This window comes from Marmota marmota, unplaced genomic scaffold (assembly GCF_001458135.2).
Source record: "Marmota marmota marmota unplaced genomic scaffold, marMar, whole genome shotgun sequence".
Lineage (NCBI taxonomy): Eukaryota > Metazoa > Chordata > Mammalia > Rodentia > Sciuridae > Marmota > Marmota marmota.
In genome coordinates, this window is record NW_026000037.1 from 41,226,271 (window position 1) to 41,253,475 (window position 27,205).

Consider the following 27,205-nt stretch of genomic DNA (forward strand, 5'->3'; position numbering starts at 1 on the left):
CATTTAGTAATTTCCTTAGTAATTAGCTGAAATCATTGTGAAGCCAGTTACCAGTTACCTGGGAGCTTTTTATGTTACTAAAATAAAACTGTTAAACTATAGATACCCATACAAACTTCCAAGTAGAAAAATGCTTATATTTACCGTTATAAGGATGGGCTAATTCTAGTATGAAAATCGAGTGCTGGTAGAAATTTCAAGTTTCAAGTGCATGCCAAGCAAAGGTTACATAAAAGTAAGATTGCTGATGAATTACGTATTTTTTATTTTTATTCATTTTATTTGTTGTTTTAGTTATACATGGTAGTAGACTGTATTTTGACATATCATACATGGATTATAACTTCCCATTCTTGTGGTTGTACAATAAATATGTGGAGTTACACTGGTCATGCATTCATATGTGAATATAGGAATTCATGCTACTGTCTTTCCCATCCTTACCCCACCACCCTGACTATTGTGAGTCTCAGAGAGAACATTCAGCCTTTAGTTTCTTGGGATTGGCTTATTTCACTGATAGCCTCTAGTTCCATTCATTTACTGCAAGTAATTTCATTCTGCTTTATGTCTGAGTAATATTCTGTTGTGCATATATATGTACCATGTTTTCTTTATCCATTCATTATTGAAGGGCACCTAGGTTGGTTCCATAGCTTAAGCTATTGTGAGTTGAGGTGCTATGAACATTGATGCCACCACCTCACTATAGTATGCTGATTTTAAGCCTTTTGAGTACATGCCAGGGATAACTGGGTCAAATGGTGGTTCCATTCTAAGTTTTCTGAGGAACCTTCATACTGCTTTTCAAAGTGGTTACACCCTACCAGCAATGTATGAGTGTACCTTTTTCCCTACAATTTATTGTTACTTGTATTCTTGATAATTGCCATTCTGAGTGGAGTGAGATGAAATCTCAGTATATTTTTAATTTGCATTTCTTTAATTGCTAGTGATATTGTGAATCGAATATTTGAATCCAGGACTTAGCTAATTGAATCACTTATTGAGTCTTTCTGAAGCATGGATGAATTGTTTTAGAAAGATAGCCTTTGTACTTCAAATGCATCTTGAGAAATCATATATATGCATTTTTTTAGAATGAGGAAGACATAGTTATGTGTTCATTTCATTAAAAAACAGCTTTAAATTCACTATTTTATATTTTAAAGACATTTAAAATTTGGTATCCAATTTTTAGATGTGTTATTGGTTCTATTTATGGCATATTTTATATGGGGTTCACAAAGTACAAGGAAACTATAGTTACGCAGTGTTAATGATTTCTAGGAATGTGCTAAGGTTTTGTCTTTTCACAAAAACCTGCTTAAAATACAATTTACATAGAATCAGTTTGGCAATCATCTTGTTCTCCCAACCAAAACTGATATTTTAATACACTTAATTTCAGAAAACACATGCTTTTAATTTAATTTTTATATAATTTGATTAGTTGTATCAGCCTTGTTTTTTAAAATATACATGTATTTCCTTACAATGCTATCTGGAATCTACAAAATAAATTAGAAATGAGAAAGAAAAGAGAACATGTTGATTTGTTTGAATTCCTTTTTCGTAAGTGATTTTATACCCTAACACATGTGATTTACCCGTTTACATGTGTTACTTCCTATGAAGCATTCTGTATGTGATTAGATGCTGAGATATTTGAATTTCCTTGGCTTTTGTGTGTGAATGTGTTTTTGTTTTAACTGTGGTTGTAGTGGGCAGCAAAGAACAGAAAATTCCATGTGAATTCCTGAAAAAATTAGCACTTAGGATTGGCATTATTATAATAATCTTTTTTTATACAACTTTACTTTTTAAAAAAAAATGTATCATTAGGGTTTCTATCTAACTTCTTGCTCTACACATTGAAGGTTAAGAAGATAGAGAACAGATAAAATAGTAAAAGCATAATAGAAAAGTGTTGTGGATTCTTATCTTGGACAGTAATACAAGCCTGGGAGGTCAAGAAAAGTGGGTGTTTTAGTATTTAAATTAGAAGTTTCTTTTTCAAGCACACTAAATTTAACTTTGAGCACAGTAAATTAACTCTTCCGCTCTTTCATACACATTTTGGAGAGCTGCCACCTTGTTGAATAAGATTCTTTATTGCCATGAACTAATGAAACAGATGTCAGATGGCTAATTGCAGTAGGAGAGAAAAGCTACTGACAAGAGATAGATAGATCATGAACTTGGCTGTAATATTTGAGTATCATGAAGTTTCATTATCTAGGTAGTGTTTGGAGCTACCACTGCAGTGCTATTACTATTAATGAATATTTTGATGGTACTGTGCTGCAGCTTCTGGAAATGAAGGGTTAAAATACATTCATGTCTTAAAATGTTTTATAACTGTTCTGAGTGGAGACATACATAGAAATAACAAAATCTTTCAGGAAAATTGTATTAACTATCCTTGGTTTTTCTTATTTTTGTAACTTGATATAAATATATATCTTTATAGCTATTGAGGGTTTGCTTTGTACCTGTTTAACATTGTGCTTGATATGTTGTTTATGGTGTGTTATTCATAAGGTGTTGAAAAGATATAGGTGTCCACAAGCACAAAATAGTCCTGATGAGAAATACCTGAGAGCACTTAGTGATTTTTTTTTTTAAACTTGGAACCCTTTCTGTGTATTCAGCAATCTTTGTAGATTATGAGAGGTAGCCTGTTATAGTAGAAAGGACTTTGAAGTCCAAAAAGGTAACTTCCAAATCTTGCCTATCCCATAAACTAGTAGAAAGAATTTTGAGCAAGTGAGTCACTGACTAGTATAGGTTTACTAGATAAAGGCAACAGATGTCAGATGCTAAAGCTGGCATGGTAATGGTGCCAGACCCTTTTTTCTTTTCTTCAGATTTTTCAAGCTGGAAGTCTGACTATAGCCTAACATGGATTGTCTTTTGTCCTTTTTAGTGTAATTGTTATTATCTTCTTCTACTCTTTTTTTATTCTTTGATACTTAGGTATGCTTTCTTTTCTTAAGTAATGCTGATAATAGATAGTAGTGATTTTTAAACTTTATTCTTGGCAAAATAAAATTTTGGCAGCACTGTTTCAATTACCTCCTTTAAGGAAAAAAAATTTTTTTTGACAGACTCATAAAATATTAAGGCCTGGAAATCCCATTTTTCTTATAATTTTTTTGTACTGTTTGCCCTGAATTCCTGACTAAGAATTTTATGTAATCTGGGTCATGGCGTCCAGCATTAGTTAGCTGTCCTCAGATTTTCTACTGTAACACATCCACAAGTGAATAAAGTTACATATCTGACATTCTTTGCAACTGAATGCACTGCTACATGGGTAAAATAAACCATAACGTGCAGTTTCATCCAACCAGATATACCTTCATTCACTTCTCTCTTAGGGGTTTCAGGGAATTTTAGGACAATGAGATATTTGAAATATGTACATACATATTTCATTTGAAGAATTTTGCTTATCTATAGGATTCTATTGTCCCCATGGGCCATTATGATAGTTAACATTGTGCTGGCAAAGCATAGGATTGGGCCTCAAATTTCATGTTGGTAGAATAAAGACTTCAGTGTATATATGGAAAAATGATTATTACAGAATTAAGACTATTAGTGAATATAGAGTCTATGCAGACCTTCTGGTATAGAAGAGGATGTATGATTAGAGAAGATAGCAGTATCATCTGATGCCTATTGCTTTAACTAGATGGCATTGTCACTAGGAAACAAAATACAATGTTAACAAAAATAAAGTATTTTTTAAAAAGGAGGAAATCTTTCAACTTGAAAATTTGAGTCCTATAATAACATAGCTTACAGGTGTGCAGATTGATGAATCAACTTGTTCTATAAAATGGGGGGTTCTTGAACCCATACTTATTTGTAATGTAAATTAGTACATATAGGGCCAATTGGTGAAAATATTTACCATCATCTCCTATTTACGAATGATGCATTATAGTTTATATGTATATGCATTTATAGTTTTTCTTCACTTATTACATCTTCAAAGTAAATGTTTATCCAGATAATCATTTCTTCAGTTTTATAACACCTGGAAGTCAAGAGCTAGAAGTATAGTGCAGTGGTAGAGCCTAGCATGCATGAGACACAATTTAAACAACAAAAAACCCTTGAAGTCAGTATATACCCATATTTTTGATACCTTTGTACTTTAATAGCATTTTGTGTTTCTTAGTAATGAAAATTCCATTGACATTGCTTGAACAATGACTGATTTGAAATTTCTTATTTTTTATAATTATAGACTAAATCCATGATCATTATAAGTCAGCACAGAATAATATAACTGAAAATGAAAGGTTGCAAAATTTCATTTTAAATAACCCTCGAATAACTATTTAACAGTCTAGGGCTATACCTGTAGATTTTAAAAAGCTCATGCAAATCAAAATAGTTCTATTTTTATAAAAGTATGATCATAATATAAGACTTTTTAAACTTTGGGGCTAGCATTTATGGAAATTTTAAAAAATTTTATTTTATTTGTACTTATTTTATGCTGAGTTTATTTCCATGTTATAATTTTTTTTTTTTTTCCTTTGGGATATCTTTTTATTTTGTGCAACTGGTTTAGGAACAATTTCTTTTTAGTGAGGATCATCTCACTGTAGCAAGGAGAATTCATGTATGAGTTAATCTGACCATGAGCTCTGTAATCTGTAAGTTTGGCAGCACATCTTGGGTACTGTGTTTACCTGGATATGTTCAGTGACCAGAGGACATTGTCAGCATTACTCTGCATTTCTGAGCATGTGTAGCAAAAAATTAGCACTCTTTTTGAGCCATCAACCCTGCATCTAGCCCCACTGTTTGGTTGTAATTTCATGGGTGTTCTTAAAGTAAACATGAAGATTTGAACCTCTTCATTTGTATGATTTTAGGAGATTTTCTAGGTCAAGAGAATAGTGAACTATTTTCACAGATCACCTCAGACTGCTACAGAACAAACTGTGAATTAGTTTTTTAAAACATTACTTTTATTAAATTATTCCTGTGATATTTTCTTAATTCCAGCTTATTTCATTGTGGTATACATCAAAGAATGACAATTACTTTTGTAACCTTTAACAGAAAGCTTATGAATACATATATGTACATGGGTGTGGTTTGTGTGTATGTATATTATTTGAAATAATTTATACCTTGATAAATTGTATTCTACCCAGATAAAATCTGGTAAATAATATGATAATTTAGATTTTATTCTTTAGCATTTCATTCTACAAATATTTTGCCATTTTTTCCTAACATGCTACTTTGAAATACAAATACACATATTCATACACAGTTTATCAATAGCCTGTCCTAGCAATGTAAATAGGATAGATAAGAGAGAAGGATGGGAGAAATTTTTCCTTTTCTTTTTTCTTTTTTTTTTCTTTTTTGTACTTGAGATTAAACCAGGGACACTTAACCACTAAGCCACATTCCCAGCCCTTTTTAATTTTTTTATTTTAAGACAGGGTCTCACTAAGTTGTTTAGGGCCTCACTGAGTTGCTGAAGCTGGCTTTGAACTTGAAATCCTCCTGTCTCAGCCTCCTGAGTTGCTGAGATTACAGGCATGTGCTGCCACACCCAGCTGAGAGAAATTTTTGTTCCGTTTAGTGTCATAACTGATTTCTTACTTGAGTTACCTGTCTTGTAAATTTTTTAAGATGTCAACATCCACTATTTAGGAACATGATGATAAAGTAAAATTAGAAGTTTCTTTTTCAAACACTAAATTTAACATTGAGCACAGTGAACTCTTCCACTCTTTAAGTTCTGTAGGTATTTATTTTTTTAAACTATAGTAACTTTGACGGCTTCATATAGAAAATAATTGGTTTAGATTTCTGAAGAGAGATGATCTATTTAGAAATCTTGCTAATTCATATATTTCCAAATAATGAACATGTCATTTACTTTGAAGCTTTTAGGTTCACCAGATCTAGCTAAAATTAAAGATTTTGATCCAGTGTGTTTGGGGTGAGGCCTGAGATTCTGAATTTTTAGGAAATTCTCAGATGATATTGGTAAATGTTGGTGTGCAGACTACCCTTTGAATAGGGAGATATTAGACAGAAATTGGCAAGCTCATTCTGTAAAGTGCTAGATGGTAAGTATTTTTTATTTTTGTGGTCTTGGTCACAATTTCTCAGCTGTGCCATCACAGGACTAAAGCTGCCAATAGACATAAGACTGTTCCAATAAAACTTTAGTACAGAAACAGTTGATAGGACACGTGGGTCTTAGTTTGCCAACACCTGCTATAGAAGACTGTTATGAAAATGAATATCCCTTACAAAAGGTTTCTAATTATTGGTCAAGAAATATAGATGTAGCTGGGCGTGGTGGCACACACCTGTAATCCCAAGCCTCTCAGGAGGCTAAGGCAGGAGGATTGCAAGTTCAAAGCCAGCCTCAGCAAAAGTGAGGTGTATTTATTTAGAGACACAGTGAGACTGTGTCTCTAAATAAAATACAAAACAGGGCAGGGGATGGGGATGTGGCTCAGTGGTTGAGTATCCCTGAGTTCAACCCCTGATATTCCTCACCCCCCCCACACACACACACACACAAAATAGATGTATGTATTAGCCAAGGAACAACAGGGTCTCATTTTTTTTGATAGTCCCATCCTAGTTGGTTAATTTTGTAACTGAAGTATAACCACATTTCTAAAAATCAAATTTTAATATCATAAAACAAATAATTATTTCATACCTAGTTGAAAAGCTTGCTGAAATTTGAGTTTTAATGAATAAATGATAATACAGTACTAGTAACTCTAAAGGCTTCCTATTAGAAGAAGCAGAAAAACTTACAATATATAACAAAGTAAATATGACAAGTTATTTTACTCACTTCACTTTTCCTTTTAGATTGTGGGTCAACAAAAAGTGCCTTCATTGCCAAATCTGAGAAGTGTTTTCTGGGGTAAGAAATAGAGTAGGAGTCATAAATTAGTGGCAAAGACAATGATTTTAATTGAAATATAACTATCATAAAACCATTTTGTCACAGTTGTATAAACTTTACCCATCCTTGTAAAAAGAAAAAATGTTAAGTAGCTCAAGATCTCAAATTCATTCTGAAATAGTCCAAGGCCTACAACATGCCATAGAAAGAAGATAAAACAGTTGAAATCATCCAAAGCTCCAAATAACTAGAATTTACAACTTCATTGTCTGAACTAAAATTTCAGCTATCAGGTTCCATCTATTGATCTATCCTTCTGTATCCCTTCCCACTTTTGTGTGCGTGTGTATCCATTCAAAATCCCCATGTCAAACTCTTAGTGGACTTCACTTCCGGTTTCACCAAGATGTCACCTATTCCCTTCACCCTTTCATGATTATTCACTTACCTTCTGTCCTGATCTGTCATTTCACTTGCTTCTCTTAGAGAATGAATTATTATACTCCCTATTGAAACATAATTTTATACTTCCATGCTTCAGATCTTCTTATTCCCTTCTCTCCTGTTGCCTTATTCATGTCTTCAAAATTTCCCTTTGTATCCAGTGTTCTTGTTAGGATAGTTTTTTAACATCTGGTTTCTCCTATACTAAAGAAAAAAATGGTTCATGCTTTGCCCTCCTTTCCTTCACATCAAAGAAGAAGACTGAAGACAAAAATCCCTGTCTCCCCATAGATTGCAGTTGCTACTATAGGTATATGCAGTCACCCTGCCCTTAATTATTTTTCTCCTTGTGTTCACTACAGACCTCTTAATTATGAAATTGAATCTTTATTTCCCAATCTGTTGTTTGAAATGGTTTAACGTTTCTTCCTTTTTGAAATGCTTTTCTTTCTTTAATGCTATGTCATGCTCCTTCCTGCTTTTCTTTCTCTTAGATTATCTTTGGCCTCCCTGAAAAAACCTGATTTCTCATTACTGTTTCCTTGTGCTCTTCTGGTAATTTTTACTGCAGTGTCCTACTGATGTTTCCAGTTCAGTGTATCTAAAATTGATTTCATTGTTTCCCACTTCCCACCAACCTGTTTCTTTTCATTGGTTCCTTATCATGATGGATGAATGATATTTCATCCAGCCAGTAACTCAGTTCTTTGTTCTCCTCAGCAGCTTTAACCAATTAAGGACCAACAATAATGGCTGACATTTATTGTCCTAGTGAGTACATACTTAATCAGTTCCAGGCAGTGTAATAAGTACTTCTTAATATCATCTTTTTGTTGTTGTTTAAAAAATACTGATGAGAGGAATTTCCTCATTTTAAAGACGGAGAATGAGATTTTCAGGTAGGTTAAAGTAGTCCTGTAAGTACTAGAATTATGATTAAACCTGGTAGGGAAAGAGTGTCAGCTTTTCCAAGTCCTTTTTTAATATCCATATCAACTTTCCATGCTTTTCATTGTCTCTTGCTTGTGTATTGTTTTGTTTAGAACTCTGAACCCCTCGTATTCAGTTTTTAAAAACTTGTCCTCTTCTACAAGCTGAATGACTCCTTTAAGTTCCAGCAATGCTATCTGCCAGATTTTGAACACTTACTACTACCATCTCTTATCTTGAAGGGCAATACTGATTCTTACTCATTTCCCTATCTCCTTAATGCTTGATGTATTCATTTGTAAACCATGGTGAATGGAAAAGGAGTTGAAAGTCAGAATTTTAGAGTAAAAACTAAGGGGTTAATGTAACAAATTCTTTTTCCTTTATGAGAGACAGCAAAAGAGAATGGAAAAATATTTGCTTTGAAAGTCTAACCCTTATTTTCTTAAATCTACTGGTAAATTCATTGGAACACATAAAGGTACATCCTGTCTTCAACAATTTTTAATAATTTTTAGGACAGTATTGTATACTGTATATATTATATATTGTATACTATGAAGTTACATAATTTTGTTTCTTAAAGAAAAGGAAATATTTTATAACTACAGTTGTCTTAGTATTTGCAGTGGTTTTGTTTTAAGACTGCACACCAAGACATAACAAAATTTATGAATGGTCAAGTCCGTTGTATAAAATGGCATACTGTTTGCATAAAACCTGTGTACATCCTCCTACAAACTTCAAACCATCTCTAGATTAGTTTTAATACCTATTACAATGTAAATACTATATAAATAGCTGTTATGCTGTATTGTTTAAACAATAAAAATAAAGAAAAAAAGTACATTCAGTTATAGACAAAATTTTTAAAAAACTTTCTATCCAAGTTTAGTTGAATCTGTGGATGTGGATATGGAAGAACTACTGTAACTGAAATACAGTGTTCTTTAGTGTTTTCTTTAAAATTTCAGGTTAAGGATAGGTACTTTTGGTTCTAATTAAAAAACTGACTGGTAGTTACTTCAACCAAAGCTCGAATGACTTAAAATTATTTAGGATTGGAGATTCCTTGTTTAGGAATAGAATGAGAAATAAAAGGCAACTCAAATGTCTGAAGGAGAAATTAATTAGTATCAACTAGCTCATTTTGTCTCCTGCTAAGCCAGTCAGAGACACAGAAACAAATAGTAAGTTGATACTTAATATGAGCCTCTAATATAACTTCTTATTCTGGCCAGCATAGAGAACTTTATGCTTAAGGCAAGAATCAGTTGGTAGTGGAGTTAATGTTTTGGATTACAAGAAGTCTGTCATAAAAGCATCTCTGATAAGTGATAAATACCTGTGAGAGAAAGGAAATGTAAGAATAAGTACAATATAGGAGTGAAGGTTCTGAGAAAAAGTGTCTGGTATTTCATCACTGTAGAGATTTAGTTCAGATCAACCAAAGCTAGTGTAAAAATAATAAATAATCCAAAACATGAAAAGAGATCTGCTTGAATCTGTTGTTCTTAAAAAATTCTTTTGAGCACAATTTATTTGGGACTTTTGGTAGTTGCTTATTCAATACATTAATTTGTGATTCAAAAGTAAGAGTATAAATTGAATTGCCAGTCATTGAATTTATTTGAATCTTAAATTTTAAATGTGTTCCATTCCTGAAAATGAAAATAATTAAGATTTAATTCTTTTATGATATATTCACTTTACAAGTTATTATTAAATACTAATAGAAATGTATTACTAGAAATTAATTCTGTAGTACAAAATCTGGATATAAATAATTGAAATCTAGGTTCTCTAATGAATTAAAAAGGGAGAAGTGATTATAAGCAAGTAGGAAAATGTTAATACCAAGAAAAATGCTTATATACATAATACACATACGAATAATTCTCCCATCCACCTTCTGGATTTGTTATTAAATTCACGTTATTGTTTGTTTTTTTGTTTTGGTTTAGGGACAGTTTAAGTTTAGGTGTTTTGCTTAGAAGAAAGTTGAAGTGAAGTCAGTTGAAAGAATTTTTTTAAATTCCTTCTTTAGCTAAGTTTTTTTCCTAACTATGCAGCTAACATTTCTTGATCATTTGTTTTGTGCCAGACAGCTGATCATCACAATCATAAAGGTAAAATTTCCACTTTACAGAGGAAGAAATTGAAGTTCAAACAGATAAATTGTTCTGTTTTCATATCTCTTGTAAGTGGTAAAGCTGCCACTCACCCATATTTACTCTAGAGCTCGAGCTGTTCGCCACTATCTGGGACCACGTACTTACTGCGCTGTATATTTTTATTATGGAAAGGAATCCTTTGAAACTATAACAAAATAGTGCCTTTTCTACAATTTATCTTTTCAGATATGGAACCAGTTCTATTATAATGTGCTTTTCTTTGTAACTGCATTTACACTGTCATTTTATTCTTATTGAACAATGTTTCCCATTTATTTACATTTTCATTTCAGAAATGTATTGCAATAGAAAAGAAAGTCTAATAAATGTCACATTAGGATCCTAACTTAAGAAACATTTTATTTTTGTCATTGAATTCTTTCTCTATATTTCTACTTATTATTTTATTTGGCAAAACAAACTATCAGTTCTTAAAATTTTTTAATTAATATATTATATTAATTTTCATTATATCAGTGGGTCTTCTTGGGATTGAAATATTTATATAATTAGATTCCCCATATCATTGTTCATTGAAAAATCAGATAATGTTAATCAATAGCCTATTTTAAATTACAATAATTGTACCAATATTTCCCAAAATAGTCATGACATTTTGAAAGTTTTTTAAGCATATTTCAGAGTCCTTGTAAATTTTGAAGTAAAATGCAAGGTCTTCAAAGTTAAATATTTTCATTATATTGCTCTGAGACTGTGGGATTTATTTTCTTTTGTTTACCTCATTCAGTAATGTAATCCAAATTAGAAATCCATATGACATGACAAGAAAATCACATCAGCTTGTCAAGGCTAGGTATTATCTACCTACTTTTGTGGACTTCTCAGTATTAGTAATAATTCTGTAGTTTTATTTATTCTGGATGGGATTTTTAAAAAATTTTTTACTAGCAAGTTTTACATGTTAGACATTATTACCTAGGAATTAAGAAATTATGATCATTTCACTTTATTGATCTGAATTACCCAAGTTAGTTTCCTAATTGAGCTTAGTCCCTTCCCTTTTCATGAAATTGTAGAAAAGCCGATGACCAAAAGTTCATTCATTTTTTGTCATGTATCAGTGTTTCTATTCTATTTTATGACTGAATTATATGCCACATGTATAGACCACATTTTGTTTATCCATTTGTTAGTTGATAAATATTGGGATTGTTTTCACCTTTTGACTGTTATTAATAAGTTGCTATGAACATTTAAGCAGAACATTTTGTCTGAATGTGTTTCATTTCTATTGGGCATATACCTAGTAGAACTGCTGGCTCATAATGCTTAATTGTTTAAAAAAAAATCTCAATTATTTCCTGCATCTACGTTTCCATCAGCAATATTTGAGTTCCAGTTTCTCTTCATGCTCATCAGTACTTGTTTTCTTTTTTTTTTAAATACTAACCATTCTAATAGATATGAAAGTGGTTTTAATTTCCATTTCCATATGATTAATGATTTTGAGCATCACCAGTTTACATGTGCTTGTTGGCTCTTTGTGTATCTTCTTTTCAGAAATGTCTATTCAAATTCTTTGTGCCCTTTTTAGACTGGATATTTTGTCATTTTCTTATTGAGTTATAATTTATTTTATATCCTAAATAGTAGACCCTTTTGTGTTATATAATTTGCAAATATTTTTGTAGGTTGTATTTTCGCTTTCTTCATAGTGTCCTTTGAAACAAAATGTTTTTAATTTGATGTAGTCCAGTTTATCTTTTTCTTTAGTTCTGATTGCCTTTAGTGTCAGTACCAAAGAATATGTTTTTTTTTTTTTTTCAGGTCAAGATTTTACCTATGTCCTAAGAATTTTATAGTTTTAGTTATTTTATTTAGATCTTTAGTTCCTTTTGAGTTAATATTTGTATACTGTTTTAAATAGAGGACCAAATTCATTCTTTTGCTTCTAGTTGTCTAGCACCATTTGTTGAAGAGTGTTCTTCCCCTTTAAGTGGTCTTGACACTCTGGAACCTTAATTGACCATAGGGTTTATTTCTGAGCTTCCAGTCCTATTTCATTGGTCTCTATGCTTATTCTTACTAAGGATCTCTGTAGTTTTATTGTAAGGTTTGAAATTGGAAAACATAAGTCCTCCAACTTCGTGAAGATTGTTTTGCCTATTTGGGCAATATTTAGTCATCATTTATTGAAGATGTTAAATTCATTAATTGAAGGTGGTGTTTTCATTACAGTTGTGTCAATTTAAAACTCCTATACTAGGAGGTAGATGTAAGGTTTTTACAAAAGAGAACTATGATGCCTTCAGCCTTTACTAACAGAACCTCAGTGACCACGTATTAGAGTTATAGAGAAAAATCATGCCAGTGGTTGTCTATGTGTTATTCCAAAAAGAAAAATCATGTTGGATAGTTTGAAGAAAGACTTTAAAGTAAGTGATTCCTTAAAGATTTAAGTTTCTTGCTTAGCAGTAATCTTTGACAATTGCTACGTGTTCCCAGTTAGAATATGTGGGGGTAGGGTGCAGAATTTGAGGTGGTAGGAAATCTAAAAACCACTGCTCTAGAGCATTTTCTTTTTCTTTTTTATTATTATTTTTTCTTTTTTAGTTGTTGATGGACCTTTATTTTATTTATTTGTATGTGGTGCTGAGAATCGAACCCATTGCCTCACGCATGCTAGGCAAGCGCGCGTTACCACTGAGCCACAACCCCAGCCCTAGAGCATTTTCTTTATTGCTATTAAATGCTTTGCTTGCCTAGTAAGGGTCTCTGAGCATTTGAACATGCACATATTAGTAAAATTCAGTTATACCAACATCATAGGTATCAGTTTTTAATAAACTGAACTTTAGAAGTGTTTCTATTTTTGAGTCATTGCTGAAGTCACAAATTAGTTACATAGAACGATTAACTTTGAAAACTGTTTTTTGTTTACCTTCATTTTGTGAGCATTAATTTAAAAGTTTCCTGAGTCATTACTAATTTTTTTTTACATTGAGTGATATTTCTATTTCATAAATTAGGTTTCTGTTCCCTGTCCATGCATATTTAAGGAATTCTCTTTTTTTAAGGGGGCAAAGCATTTAAGTACCTATTTTATCATATTGTAGGTAATATAAATAGGTAGATTAGCCTTTAGTGTCATATGAGAAGTTAAACTAACTGTAGTTGAGAAAGGAAAGATTGAGTGGAGAGAGTAAATAACAACTCCCATGGAGCAAAACAGGGAACAGTCAAGAAGTGTCTGGGTCTTCTGTAGCCTCAGATAAAGGCAGAGAGGTTGTTATTTGAAGAGTATATCACCTTCATACTCTGCCACATATCTTGTGATACTGGAGTTATTAGTATGAGGTGCTCTTCAGGTATTAATTTAGATGTGTTTCCCTGTTGGGTCTCTTCTTAGGAAAGGAGGAAATGATGTGGATATGATGACTTTCTCAGTCCCAGCCCCTGATTGTTAGTTTTGACTTTTTTTTTTTTTTTTTTTCTGCTTCTGCATGTACATCTCCCTGTATTTTCCTCAGTTTGGTGTGCTTCAATGATAAAAGGATTTTTCTTTACCTTCTGACACCAATTGGACATTATCTTCTTTTCTTTTTTTAGTATGTCTCATCCTTACTGGGATAAGCAAAAAGTGTTATACTATGATTAGTGGGAAGAATTCTAAGAAAGAATAGGTAGTAAGTTTGTTAAAAGATAGAAGAAACAAATGGTAGAGTATATGGTGCATAGAAAGTTCTCAAGCTAGTTGTCACTCAGAGTGATCATAAATAAGAAATTTGTCTACTGGTGTTTAGGAACTCATTGAAAACCGCATCAGTTAAGTAACTGTATTACTATAAGAACTGAATGTTAAAAGATTTCATCTGAACCAGTCACATGGACATAAGCCCAAAGAGAAAGTAGTTTCTTTATGTAATCCTAAAATGGTAAAAACAAGATAAATACTTGAAGTAATATGTATTTTAATTTAAATCTAAGTGAGAACAAGAGAACAGGGAAAACAATGCTAATTGGTGCATGAACATGTTTATAACAATTTACACCTTATAATTATGTTATGACTTTATCAAGTGACTGTGAAACTAAGTAAAAAAAAAACTATGGAGATCAAATTCAGCATTTTGTTCTAATACATTGAAACAACCTTATTTGTTAATTAGGACAGTTTTTGACTAAGAACTTAAGATTTGTTACCCACTGCTAATCCAGCAAATGTCCAATATTATTTTTTAACTTGTGTATTCATAAACATTCACGAAATATAGTCCTAGGTCTTGAGCATTTTCAATAAAAACTGTCAGTATTTCTCTTATGCCAAATTCCATATTTTCTGATTTGTGTTTTTCCTTTTTCTCTAGGAAACTGACCGGACATTCTTTCCACATGGGCTATAGCATGGCAATTTTGAATGGAATTGTAGCTGCTCTTACTGTGGCATGGTGCCTCATGTGAAACCACACTGGAACGATATTTTGGCAAAATTGTGATTATTTTGTAATAACAGAAAAAAAAAATCGCCTGCTCAGAATACTAAGAAGTCATTATATGGTTCAGATACATATCATAATTGTCATCATCATGAAGGACCTTTTAAAACATCATTCTGGAGTCTAGGCATTGAAAATATCTTGAGTATTAAGTTTCGAGTACTTTTTAAAAGTATAAGATTCTTACCTCATTCTTTTACTTTTGTGTGTGTTTCTTATAAAATATAGAAAACATTTTAATGGAAATCAAACTTGGACACTTGAATACAGGATAATGCCTACCTTTCCATGTATATATACAACAATTTTGCTAAGAAATACTGATTGAGATAGAAATATTTCTTTCTTACATATTACATTACGAAAACAAACTGCCTACTTTCCTGACATTTTATAGAAGCTACTTTTAAATAAAAATATTTAGTTTTTGATATTCATATAATAGAAGGTCCATTTATATCTTTTATGAGGCATAGTTCCTTATGTTTTTTTTAACATTTTCCTACTACATTTTGAATCTACATTTTTTTTTTAAATTATTGCATCTAGACAACTTTAAATGTTATTTCTTGGCTTGTGCAAAACTAATACCTGCCATTTATACTAAATATTTTTGTCTGAAACTAATAAGCACATTGATGTAAGTTTAAAATTAAGTAAATTTATTTGTAAAAAAAAAAATTACTGAAAAGATAAATTATTTCAGTCATTAAACTATTAAGAATTCGAGACTATTCATTGTTTCTATTTTCCAACATTTTACATATTTATCTTGTTGTAAATATGGTTACTTCATCAGAACTTATTTTGTTTTTAATAAATGAAAACCTGAATTTTTTGTATGTAGAAATACTTGAATTAGTATATTTTTTAATCTCAAAAATTTAGTTACCAAAGTAGAAAGGCTATGTGTGTGTAATAAAACTATATTTTATATAGATATATCTGGATTATGTAATTTTATACTTTTGCTGTTTAAATGCTAACCGATAATTGTTTGTTTTGTTTTGTTTTCATAGTAATTAAGTCTTAATTGTTCCCTTTCTTACTAAACGTTTAGAAAATCATCTCAATTTTAGAAAGGTGAATGATTTTTCTAAGATGTTTTCCCTGGCCATAGGAAACCACTGTGTAATCAAACTGCTTATTTAGGCTAAGTGGAATGAATATGAGTACTGGATTCCTCTGCTGAATGTTATTGCTAGGTAAAGAAGGGTTCTAAAAGTGTTAACTCTTTTTTTTTTTTTTTTTTACTATTCAGAAATCTTTAGTTAGACATGACTAGTGCTGCTTCAGAATTTAAATTATCTGAAATGTTTAAAGTAATACAGGTGTTGGGTGTGTCTAAGTAGCAATCCTATGGCTTAAGTATTCCTACCAGTGTGGTTGTTGCAATGAAAAATCTATTTTCAGTCCCTGTCTTCCTTCTTGCCTTCTTTTTTCCCTCTTTCCCTCTAAAGGGCTCTTCCATTGCGAACTAATGTATAAGCAACAAAATTCATTTATCTTCTGTCTACTCCTCCAGCTCCAACCCTCACCCCTCACCCATCACCCCCATCCCCTGCTGCAAATTTGGATAGGTAGCTCCCTCTGATTCTTTTGAGTCTAATAACTAAGAAAGTAATACAGTAGACCTTAAAGATGTACAAGATAATCCTTATTTAAATTTAGATACTTACAGAAATATCTATAAAATATTTCTTTGAAACCCTATTTATTCTGAACTAGCACTCCCCTTTTTGTGGGGAAGGGATTGCTTTTCTCTCTAAGAAAAGCAATTTGACTAAGTATAATTATCTAACCCAAGCTGGGCTAATCTTAGTTTCTAATCTTTCCTGACATTGTGCTTGCAGTAGGTACAGAGATGTGACTCAAATCAGCCAGTGTCTTTCCAAGAATTTTCAATGTGAAATTAAGGTATCACAGAGCTGGGAAAATACAAGCCCAAGAAATGCTGGCAACCATGGTTTAGCAAAGCTCAGAAAAGAATAAGGCTGACCTGGATACTGATAATGGCATTCCTGTGGTTCCTGAAAACCTGTGGCAATGCTACAATTTTTGAAATTTGATTGCATGAAGCAATTGTCATTTGAAAAAAAAAAATTCAAAATGAGTTTAACTGGTATTGGAATTCATCTCTTATGAAATTGACTTAGATGATTTCATCTTTTTATGTGCAATATCACATTCAGTTACTTGGAAAGAATACATGGAATATAGGTGTGCCTGTGGCTATTGATTGCTCTCAGTGATTACTTAAGAGTCTTGGAGTAAACAAACTAGTTCTAGTCTTGGTATTTCATCAGGAATTTATTTATGATACAAAATTCAATTATATTTTGTTTATTATCAAAATATTACTAGGTATTACAAGATATGAATCTAGTATAAGATAATGAGTTTCAAATAAGACACTGTTACATAATAACTAGTGTTTCCCAGTTTTCTTATATGTTAAATGGGAAGAATAATACCTAATAAAATATTTAAATTAAAACTATAAACTACAACGAACATATTACATGTCAGGATTTATAGAACCTTGATGAAACACAGTTCTATAAATATGATTTCAGATATTTATTGAAACACGATTGAAAACTAATAAGCTAAAAATGCAAGGTAAACATTAGAAAAAGCAACAAGAACACCCTACCACCACCCCCACCCCCCTACCACCACCACATTACACACACAAACAAGGAAGACTGGGAATAAAAAAGGTAAGACAATCAATGAAGAACGGTGTCCAAAAGGAAAAAAAAAAATATATATATATATATATATATATATATATGGGGGTAGTATCCATTTCAAAAGTGGGTTCATTGATAAGACTTCTGATAAATCAGTTTTTAAAAAAAAATATATATATATATATATATATGTTGTAAGATGGACACAATACCTCTATTGATTTATTTATGTGGTGCTTCACACATGGTAGGCGAGAGTTCTATCGCTGAGCACAACCCTACCCCCACTCACACACCCCCACCCTAGTAAATCAGATTTAAAAGATTTTATTTTCCCATTTCTGTTCATTTTTTGATTGTATGATTTAGGGTCCTATATTTCAGGCAACAAACTATTTAAGGAAAAGATAAATTTGTTTGAAAGATATATTGATCTCAAAGCCTTCAAATGTATTGCTAGTTGCTCTCAGATTTGGTGGGCAGGAACCAAGAAAGTGTCAGAGTCAAGGAGGAGAAAGTAAAGATGTAACCATGATGGATGTCAGGAGTGTCTCAGGACAGAAGCTATGTGCACATCTGTAAGTCCTGAGTAAAGGGGTACTGAACAGTTATGCACCCCACAATAGATTGGGCTTTACCTCTGCTCAGATAAGGAAGATGTGACTCCAGGAGTGGGTGTCACCTGATGGGTTAAATTACACCCACCTGTTCCTTTGTAATCCTACCCCTTTGCCCTTTTTGGGATAGAATGTTCCATGGAACCTCCCTTTGTGAGTCTTCTATATATTTAAATATATTATATATTTAAATATTCTTCTATAAAGAATTCCAGTGGCTCTCTCTTTTTCCATGGACCCCTAAGGTCACAGAGCCATCCCCGGATTTTGAAAAGGTACTTGGTATTTCTGTGTGTTTGCATGCTTTCTTTGCTTTTTCTTAAGTGATTGGAATAGATTTTGTGAACCCAGCATAGGTTGCTTGCTTGAATAGATCAAGATAGATGGGTTCGCTTCCTTGGTGTGTACAAAGTAAGCAACAACCAGGAGGTAAAAGTGAAGAAAGGTGTTATTGTTTGTAGCAAGTAAAGGGAACATGGGACAACTCTCAAAGCAGTGTGTCCTGGAACAAAGGAAGCAAGGGACTTTTACTGGGGAAACTTGTGCATATTCATACTGGAAAAACTTGTCATTGCATGCAGAGGCAGACACATTCTTGGGCATGTTCAGTCTGAGATCATGCTTTATACAGTGTTCCATGCACTTTTTCTCTGGAGGGTCTTGTCTGAAACTAATAACTTAAAAGGATGTTAGCAGTCAGCAGTAGCTTCCTTTATAAGCAGATGCTTAACGCTGTAAGTTTCTGCCTGGCAGCTAACAAAGGACTGATAGTGGGAATAGCCTGGGAAGAATGATGAGTCTTTTCTGCCCTTTCTTGTGCTTTGCAAGATAGGTTCAAGGTTCATAGTCATCGGAGAGAGTTACCAGTTTACCAAGATTAGGTCTCATGCCTCCTTTTTTTATCTTTTGTAATTGAAGGCAGCATCCAAAATTCTTTTGGAATGGGTGACTCGTTATTAAGCAACTGAAAAAAAAAACAAAAACAGAATTTTGCTATGCTTTACTCTTGGCTGGTCAGTGTCCATACATAACTTTCCTTTCATACTCAAAGTTAGAAAAGTGCTCATGTGTAAATGCAGCCATTGCATGCCTACATCTAATACCTAGACCAAGATCTTCAAATTATGTCCATTCTTCTACTTTTGCTATGTTCTTTGATAGTCTGCAAATTATGTTATCATTTTAATACTAAAGGATAGAAAAGAGATGAGAAATTTACATGTTACATATGACAGAGCAAGAAAATAAAAATGCTGTCCTATTTAAGCACTGGAAGGTCATGAGACCTTCCCTTTTATTTATTTTATTAACTAGTTTTCTTCCTTAACCTAGTGACCTGACACATCTAAGCTCTTGTTGGTTCATTTTTGCCAATGTATATGGTAGTATAAGGACATTCATTCCCCAGTGTCCTCAGTTTTTCCTCTATATTCTTCCTTGTTCTCATTGAGTAGCAGTTACTGTATTATAAGGTTAAGACACCCAATTTATGTGAAGGTCTTTTTTTTTTTTTCTTGATTATCCATTGGATAAAGACTATAAAATTACCATGTGGCAGTTTGAATTCTTTTGAACTCCTTTCTCCAATACTAAAATCTTTAAAGCTTCACAGTCCAGAGTCAGAGAAAAAGAAAAAGGTTTATGAGTGGGTCATATGTAACAGAGGCATTAGCCAAATGTCAACCTCTTGGTTCTTGGATCTATGGTTTATAACCCGTGGGAAAAAGAGCATGAAGTATAAGTAGCTGGATAAAAACTTATGCTGCAGCAAGAATAGACCCCTAACTTTAAATCTTTCAACTAGCTTTAAAACTAAGTTTTTAATACATTATTCTTGTGTTTAAAAACAGCAGCTGAGAATAAGAGATGTCAAAAAAAACCAAAAACACATCTTACTTCTTGTAGTAAGTTCATTGACCAAGCAATGTTAGGGAAATCCATGATTATGTATAAATTATTAAGTAAATCCATAAATAGTGGTGCTGCCAGAGATGAAGTAAATCTAAGACTAGTAAGGACAAAGGTCGTATAGTGCTACTCCTTCAAATGCTATTAATTGACTATCCAGCAGCTGACTGATTTGCCCAAGGATCAGGTTATTAAGCCTTAATTATGATGTCTTTTTTAGACTCTTTATTATGTACATATACCTAGACTGAACTTTACACTTACCAGGTACTTTGTAATTATTTATAACTCTTATTGAACATCTAATCTATACCTAGAATTGTAAATTCTTTTAGGGAAAATTTTTTCGGAAGAAATGGCTTTATGTCTTGTGAATCTAATTAAAATGTAAGTATATAACAATAAAGCTTACTGTAAACACCTAAGTAGATATTTTCCACACTAGTACAAATATCTGTTTATACAATACTGAAAATTTTTTAAAACTCTAAAAAGCTAAATGCAATATTTAAGCTGGGCATGGTGGTATATGCCTATGGCTCTGGAGGATCACAAGTTCAAGTCAAGCCTGGACAACTTATACCCTGTCTCAAAAAAAATTTTTTTAAAGAATATGTAATAAATGTGATGTTTAAAACATATTTTTATGTCCTTTTGATCTAATGCTACTGGACTGAGCAGATAACTGGTGTGACTAAGGGACAATCAGAATATAATTTATTCATACTTTCATAAATTAATGTCAGAACAAGCTTCCATAGTATTTTGAATTATTTACTCCATAGTATTGCGCAAAATGAGTCGTTTCTCTGTACAGAAGTGTCTAACAATATGAAAAGTTTCACCAAAAATCAATGCTTTTATTTCAGCTGAAAAACTTGTGCACAGTGACCTGTCTACATATATAGATGACAGTAAATTCTTCTATGTTGGAATTTGAAAAACAAGAGTATCCCAGAAACCATAAAAGTGGATAGAAATTGACAGAAGTTTGATTGTGAATCAAACTTCTAGTAACATAAGGGGGCGGGGATCCAAAATATGTTCATAAGGACCTCCAGCAAAAGTGCTAGAAGCAGACTGAAATACAGATACATATTTGATCTAAAGTCCTGCCCTCTACTCAAGAAAAAAGAAACATTACAAATCTATGCGGAAAAGACAGACCAGAATTCACTATAAGTACTGTTTGAAGAATTTAATTCAGAGTATGGGTCTGGGGCTAGAGCATTGTCATTAGCAGTTTAAGAAATAAAATGAATGAATAGACTCAAAATGCACTTGTGCAAAATCCAGTATATAAGAATAATAAAGTTTCCTTAGAAAGTTAGAATTTAAAAAATTTTCCTGGCACAGTGGTTCATACCTGGTTTGTGCCTGTAATCCCAGTGGCTCTGTAGGCTGAGGCAGGAGCATTTAAAGTTCAAGGTCAGCCTAAGAAATTTAATAAGGCCGTAAGCAATTTAGCGAGATCCTGTTTCAAAATAAAAAATAAGAGGCTGGTGTTGTGTCTCAGCAGTAGAGGGCTAGCATGGGTGAGGCACTGGGTTCAATCCTCAGTACCACATAAAAATAAATAAGTAAATTAAAGGGATTGTGTTCAACTACAACTAAAAATATATTTTTTAAATGCCCTAATTCATATGTTGTACATACAATCTTCTGCATCCATTTATTGAGGTACATAGTAGGTGCTTAATAAAGTGTTTAAAAATAAAAAGGACTGGGGATGTGGCTCAGTGTTAAAGTGCCCCTGTGTTCATTCCCCAGTATTCCCCCCCCCCATTTTCTAAATTTGCATAAATTACAAATTTAGTAGTTTCTTCCTAAAGATATAAAGTGTTAAAAATCTAGATATAGATAGCTTTAATAAAGGTTTAAAAAACCATGAATGATGAATGCTACAATTTTAAAAGGTGGAATGCTGCAGAGATATAATTAATCTATGGGAATAAAAGCTCTGGAGAGTAATGAAGAGTTGTTTTGTGTTATTGCTATGAAACATACTGAAATAGATGAACTATTAGTTTCTGACATTCACCCTTGTAGCCTTTTCTTTCCAGCAAAACTTAATGAATGCTGTTTCCTTGACACTTTTTCCCTAGCTCCTCCCTCTATTCCCAGAAATCAACTCTGTTTTACCGTTACTAATGTGGAATTAATTGCTGAGTTTGGCCCATCCTGGGCTCACTACACTCATTTTCCTTCTCTTTAGAAAAGAGAGGAAAAAAAAAAAAAGTAAGACAAACCACAGGGTGGCTTTAGGTTAGCCCCAGGGCGAACCTGATATTTAATTCAGTGTAATATGCCAGGGAAGACATGAATTCCCAGAGAGTTCAAAATTAAAATCTTGACTACCCCAAATCTTTTGTAGGTATTGGCTTTGCTGCTGAAATTTTTGCCTTTTTTTTTTAAGTAAGTACTATGTTAAAATCTGTCAGCACAATTTATATTTCAAAAAAATAGGAATTTATGTATCTATTTTTTCTAGACAGAAAGTAATTACTACTTCTAGGCAGGTTATAATCACTTATAATTCTTAGTGCTGAACAAATCTTCCTAAGGTGAAAGTCAATATGCTGAATCTGAAAGTGTAATGACAGTATAATTTTCCATTATGCATTAAATACAGCTAATACCTCCACTGTTGGATGTTACAAGTTCCTTCTGATACAAAATATAAAGTGCTTGACATTTATTCTAAGTTCTTATTTGAAATTATACTTTCAGATTGAGCAAATTTCCATTTGTGTTCAAGTTGGGAGAAACAAAATGAGAATCATACTTTTAAATATCATGAAGGCATCCAATAAGAAACATTTTATATTACTGATACAAGAAATTGTTTTATTTTGAAAGACCTAGAGTGAGTCAAAAAGGTTTTGTAAAAACCATTCTTGATAAAATTTTATCTTAATCTCATGGCAAGTATAAGCAATTTAAAAAAAAAATACTGGAAATACATTTTGTAAATCAAAATCATTAATAGTTTCTATTTCTCTGTTTCCCAATAAGAAGTGAATTTTTATTTGGGGAAGTGTCTCAGAAATAGAGTTAGTGAGTAAAAGTTTATTATAAATATATACATATAAGGAAAATATTTTCAAAGGGAAAACTCAGAAATTTAAATAATTTCAGTAATTTATAGCTACTCCAAACTGGAAGACACATCCAAACAATGAGAATCTTAAGTAATTGTAAAATTCTTAATAGAACTTTTTAAAAAATAAATAAATCCTATGATATAATAATTTAAAGACTATATCCTCCCACTCTCACAATGAAATATAAACAAAAAAGACAATTTTTGATGTCAGTATACTAAAGCTCTTACTGTAATGTGTTGTGTCTATATAGTCCTGTGTATTGAGTATTTTTGTGATAATACAGAAAATAGAATGTAGTAAATGGCTAATATGGACAACATGAAGCTAGAGGAGTATAGAAGTATTAAAATCATAGTTTAGGACATGGTTCTTCCTAGTCAAATATCTGAAGCCGTGGTAGAAACAAACTGGTAAGTGAGTAATAAAACATTCTTTTGGTTTGGTCATATGTGTTAGAAGCTTTGATCTACTAATTCCACTTCTAGGTTTATAGCCTAAATAAGTAATATAAAGCACAGAAAAATATCTATACCCCAAGCATTCTTTACAGTGGGAAATAATGAAAGAAAACTAAAAGACCAATAGCATTTCACAGAAACACAATGGGATATTATGCAGCATGTTAAAAGTGGTAGCTCTCAAGAGGAGAGACAGTAAACATTAAGGTACAACATTAAATTAAAAGCAGGATATGGAATTATGTATAGCAGAATTTAAACTATGTAACTGCACAGAAAGAAGTCATAAAGGGAATTTGTTAGAATAAAAGCTTCTAGAATTCAGCCAAGTATAGATACCAATAAATCAGTTGAATTTCTACACACCAATGACTGAAAGAGAAATTAGGAATACTATCCCATTCATAATAGCCTCAAAAAAAAAAAAAAGCTTGGGAATCAATCAAGAGATGACAGTCCTCTATAATGAAAATGACAGAATACTAAAGAAAGTAATTGAAGACCTTAGAAGGTGGAAAGAGCTTCCATGTTCATGGATAGGCAGAATTAATATTTTTTAAATGGCCATACTACCAAAAGTGCTATACAGATTTGATGCAATTCCTATTAAAATTTCAATGATGTTCTTCATATAAATTGAAAAGGTAGTCATGAAATTCATTTGGAAAAATAAGAGGCCCATAACAGCCAAAGCAATCCTTAGCAAGAAGTGATGCAGGAAACATCCCATCACCAGATCCTAAATTATACTACAGAGCTATAATAACAAATATATCATGGTACTGGCACAAAACAGACAAGAAGACCAATGGAACAGAATGGAAGACAAATAGAGACAAACCCACATAAATACAGTTATCTCATACTAGATAAAGGTACCATAAACATGCATTGGAGATAAGATAACCTCTTCAGCAAATGGTGCTGGGAAAACTGGAAATCTATATGCAACAAAATGAAATTAAATCCCTATCTCTCACCATGCACAAAACTCAAAGTGGATCAAGGAACTAGGAATTAAACCAGAGACTCTGCCCCTACTAGAAGAAAATTTAGGTTCAACTCTCCATTATGTCAGTTTAGGAACAGACTTCCTCAACTAGACTCCTAAAGTGCAAGAGTCAATAAATGGGATTTAATCAGACTAAAAATCTTCTTCACAGCAAAGGGAACAATCAAGAATGTAAAAAGAGTGCCTATAGAATGGGAGAAAATCTTTGCCACCTGCACCTCAGAGCATTTATCTACAGGATATCCAAAGAACTCAAAAAAACTTAACACCAAAAAAATTCCCCAAATAACCCAATCAATAAATGGGCAAAGAAACTGAACAGGCACATCACAGAAAAAGAAATGCAAATGGTCATCAAATATGTGAAAAAATTGTTCAACATCTCTAGCAATTATAGAAATACAAATTAAAACTACTCTGAAATTCCATCTCACTTCAGTCAGAATGGCAATTATCAGGAATATAAATAACAATAATGTTGGTAAGGATGTAGGGGAAAAGGTACATTCATACGTTTCTGGTGGGACAGCAAATTGGTTCAACTACCTTGGAAAGCAGTTTTGAGGTTCCTCAGAAAACTTGGAATGGAACCACAATTTGACCCTCTTATCCCGCTCCTTGGTCTGTATTCAAAGGACTTAAAATCAGCATACTTCAATGATGCAGCCACATCAATGTTTATAGCAGCTCAATTCACAATAGCTAAGCTATGGAAACAACCTAGGTGCCCTTCAGTAGATGAATGGATAAAGAAAATCTGATATATATATATATATATATATATATATATATATATATATATATATATATAATGGAATATTACTCAGCCATAAAGAAGAATGAAATTATGGCATTTGCCATAATTGGTATTCATAATTCAATTTGGTAAATGAATGGAATTGGAGACTATCATGCTAAGTGAAATAAGCCAATCCCCCCAAACCAAAGGCTGAATGTTCTCTCTGATAGGCAAATGCTTACACAATAAGGGGGTGGGAGGTGGGAGGGAAGAATTTCACTGAATCAGAATAAAGGGATGAGAGAGGCAATAGGAATAGGAAAGACAGTAGAATGAACTGGACATAGCTTTCCTATGTTCATATATGAATACATGACCAGTATAACTCCACATCATGTACAATCAAATGGGAAGTTATATTTCATGTATATGTAATATGTCAAAATACATTCTACTGTCATGTATATCTAAAAACAAAAAAAGAATGAGATCTGTAAGATACTGAAAATGAAGGTATCCATAGTATAACTTTAAGTGAAAGCTAGGTTGTTAAAATGTATTGTGTTAACTTGGCTTTATCAAAGATAGAATAAAAATAAAGTCTTATACCATGGTATTTTTTATATTTATTTTTTAGTTGTATTTGGACACAATACCTTTATTTTATTTATTTTTATGTGGTGCTGAGGATCAAACCCAGGGCCTCCCTGGGGCTAGGTGAGCATTCTACCACTAAGCCACACCCCAGCCCCCCTATACAGTAGTATTTTAAAGTAACTCAACAGATGACATATAGTGGAGTCTCTAAAACTCAAGAAAAGCCTACCAGGCCCAACTATTTTTAAGATTTTTTTTTCCAGTTTTCACACTGGAAACTAGGGCCTCCCACCTGCAGGGCAAGCACTCTGCCCTTTTCAAAATGTTATATTTTGAGACAGAGTTTCCCTAGGTTGCAGGCTGGGCTTGAACTTGTGATTCTCCAGCCTCAACCTCCAGAATAGCTGGGATTAAAGACTTTTTAAGACTGTTTAAAAACATAATGTATTCTAGATGTATTTATCTCTAATATTGTAAGAGACCAGTAATTTATTAAGAATAATAAAGAAGGATCTGGGGATATAGCTCAGTTGGTAGAGTGATTGCCTTGCATGCACAAGGACCTGGGTTCAATTCCCAGCACCTGGAATATCTCAGAAAAAAAGGTTGAAATGAAAAATCTTTGAAATGGTCTCTGATCAAAGTATTTCAGTATGCCTAAGGCCTTGGCCCTTGCTGTAGCAATTTGACAAGGTAACTACATCATAATATGTGATTTATGTTGGATAACCTGTTTTTTTTTTTTTTTCCCCCTAGGGAACCTTTATGACTGACCTCTGATAAAAATCTTGGACTTCAAGGGTCAGGAACTTGCCCTGGTTGATAGCACTTCACACATGTGGTCACACATCATTGCTGGAATATGAATCCCCATGTGACTCTATTAGGAAGAACACTTGGAAGCTTGTACCTGGTTTCTCCTAGATTTTGCCCCTACTACTTTTTCCCTTTATTGATTTTGATTTGAATCATTTTTATAATTATAATAATTAGTGTAACAGTTTTTAAATCCTGTTAGTCCTAGCAGATACCAAGCTTAAAGGAGGTCTTGGGGACCCTGACACAGGAACTCATTAAAAATTTCTCAAAAGGTATAATACGAAAGTTTACTCTCCTCTTTGTGGAACCTCTATGTGTGTTAAAACAC

General features: G+C 32.5%; 1 protein-coding gene across 1 annotated transcript in view; it reads left to right on the forward strand.

The window, feature by feature from the left end:
• Positions 1-17,656, forward strand: part of Arl6ip6 (ADP ribosylation factor like GTPase 6 interacting protein 6) — a 37,126-nt gene extending 19,470 nt beyond the window's left edge. Inside the window, exon 4 of the mRNA XM_015479190.2 lies at positions 14,796-17,656. Coding sequence (XP_015334676.1) covers positions 14,796-14,889 — 94 coding nt within the window. The 3' untranslated portion in view covers positions 14,890-17,656. The remainder of the gene's footprint in view (positions 1-14,795) is intronic.
• Positions 17,657-27,205: the final 9,549 nt, after the last annotated feature.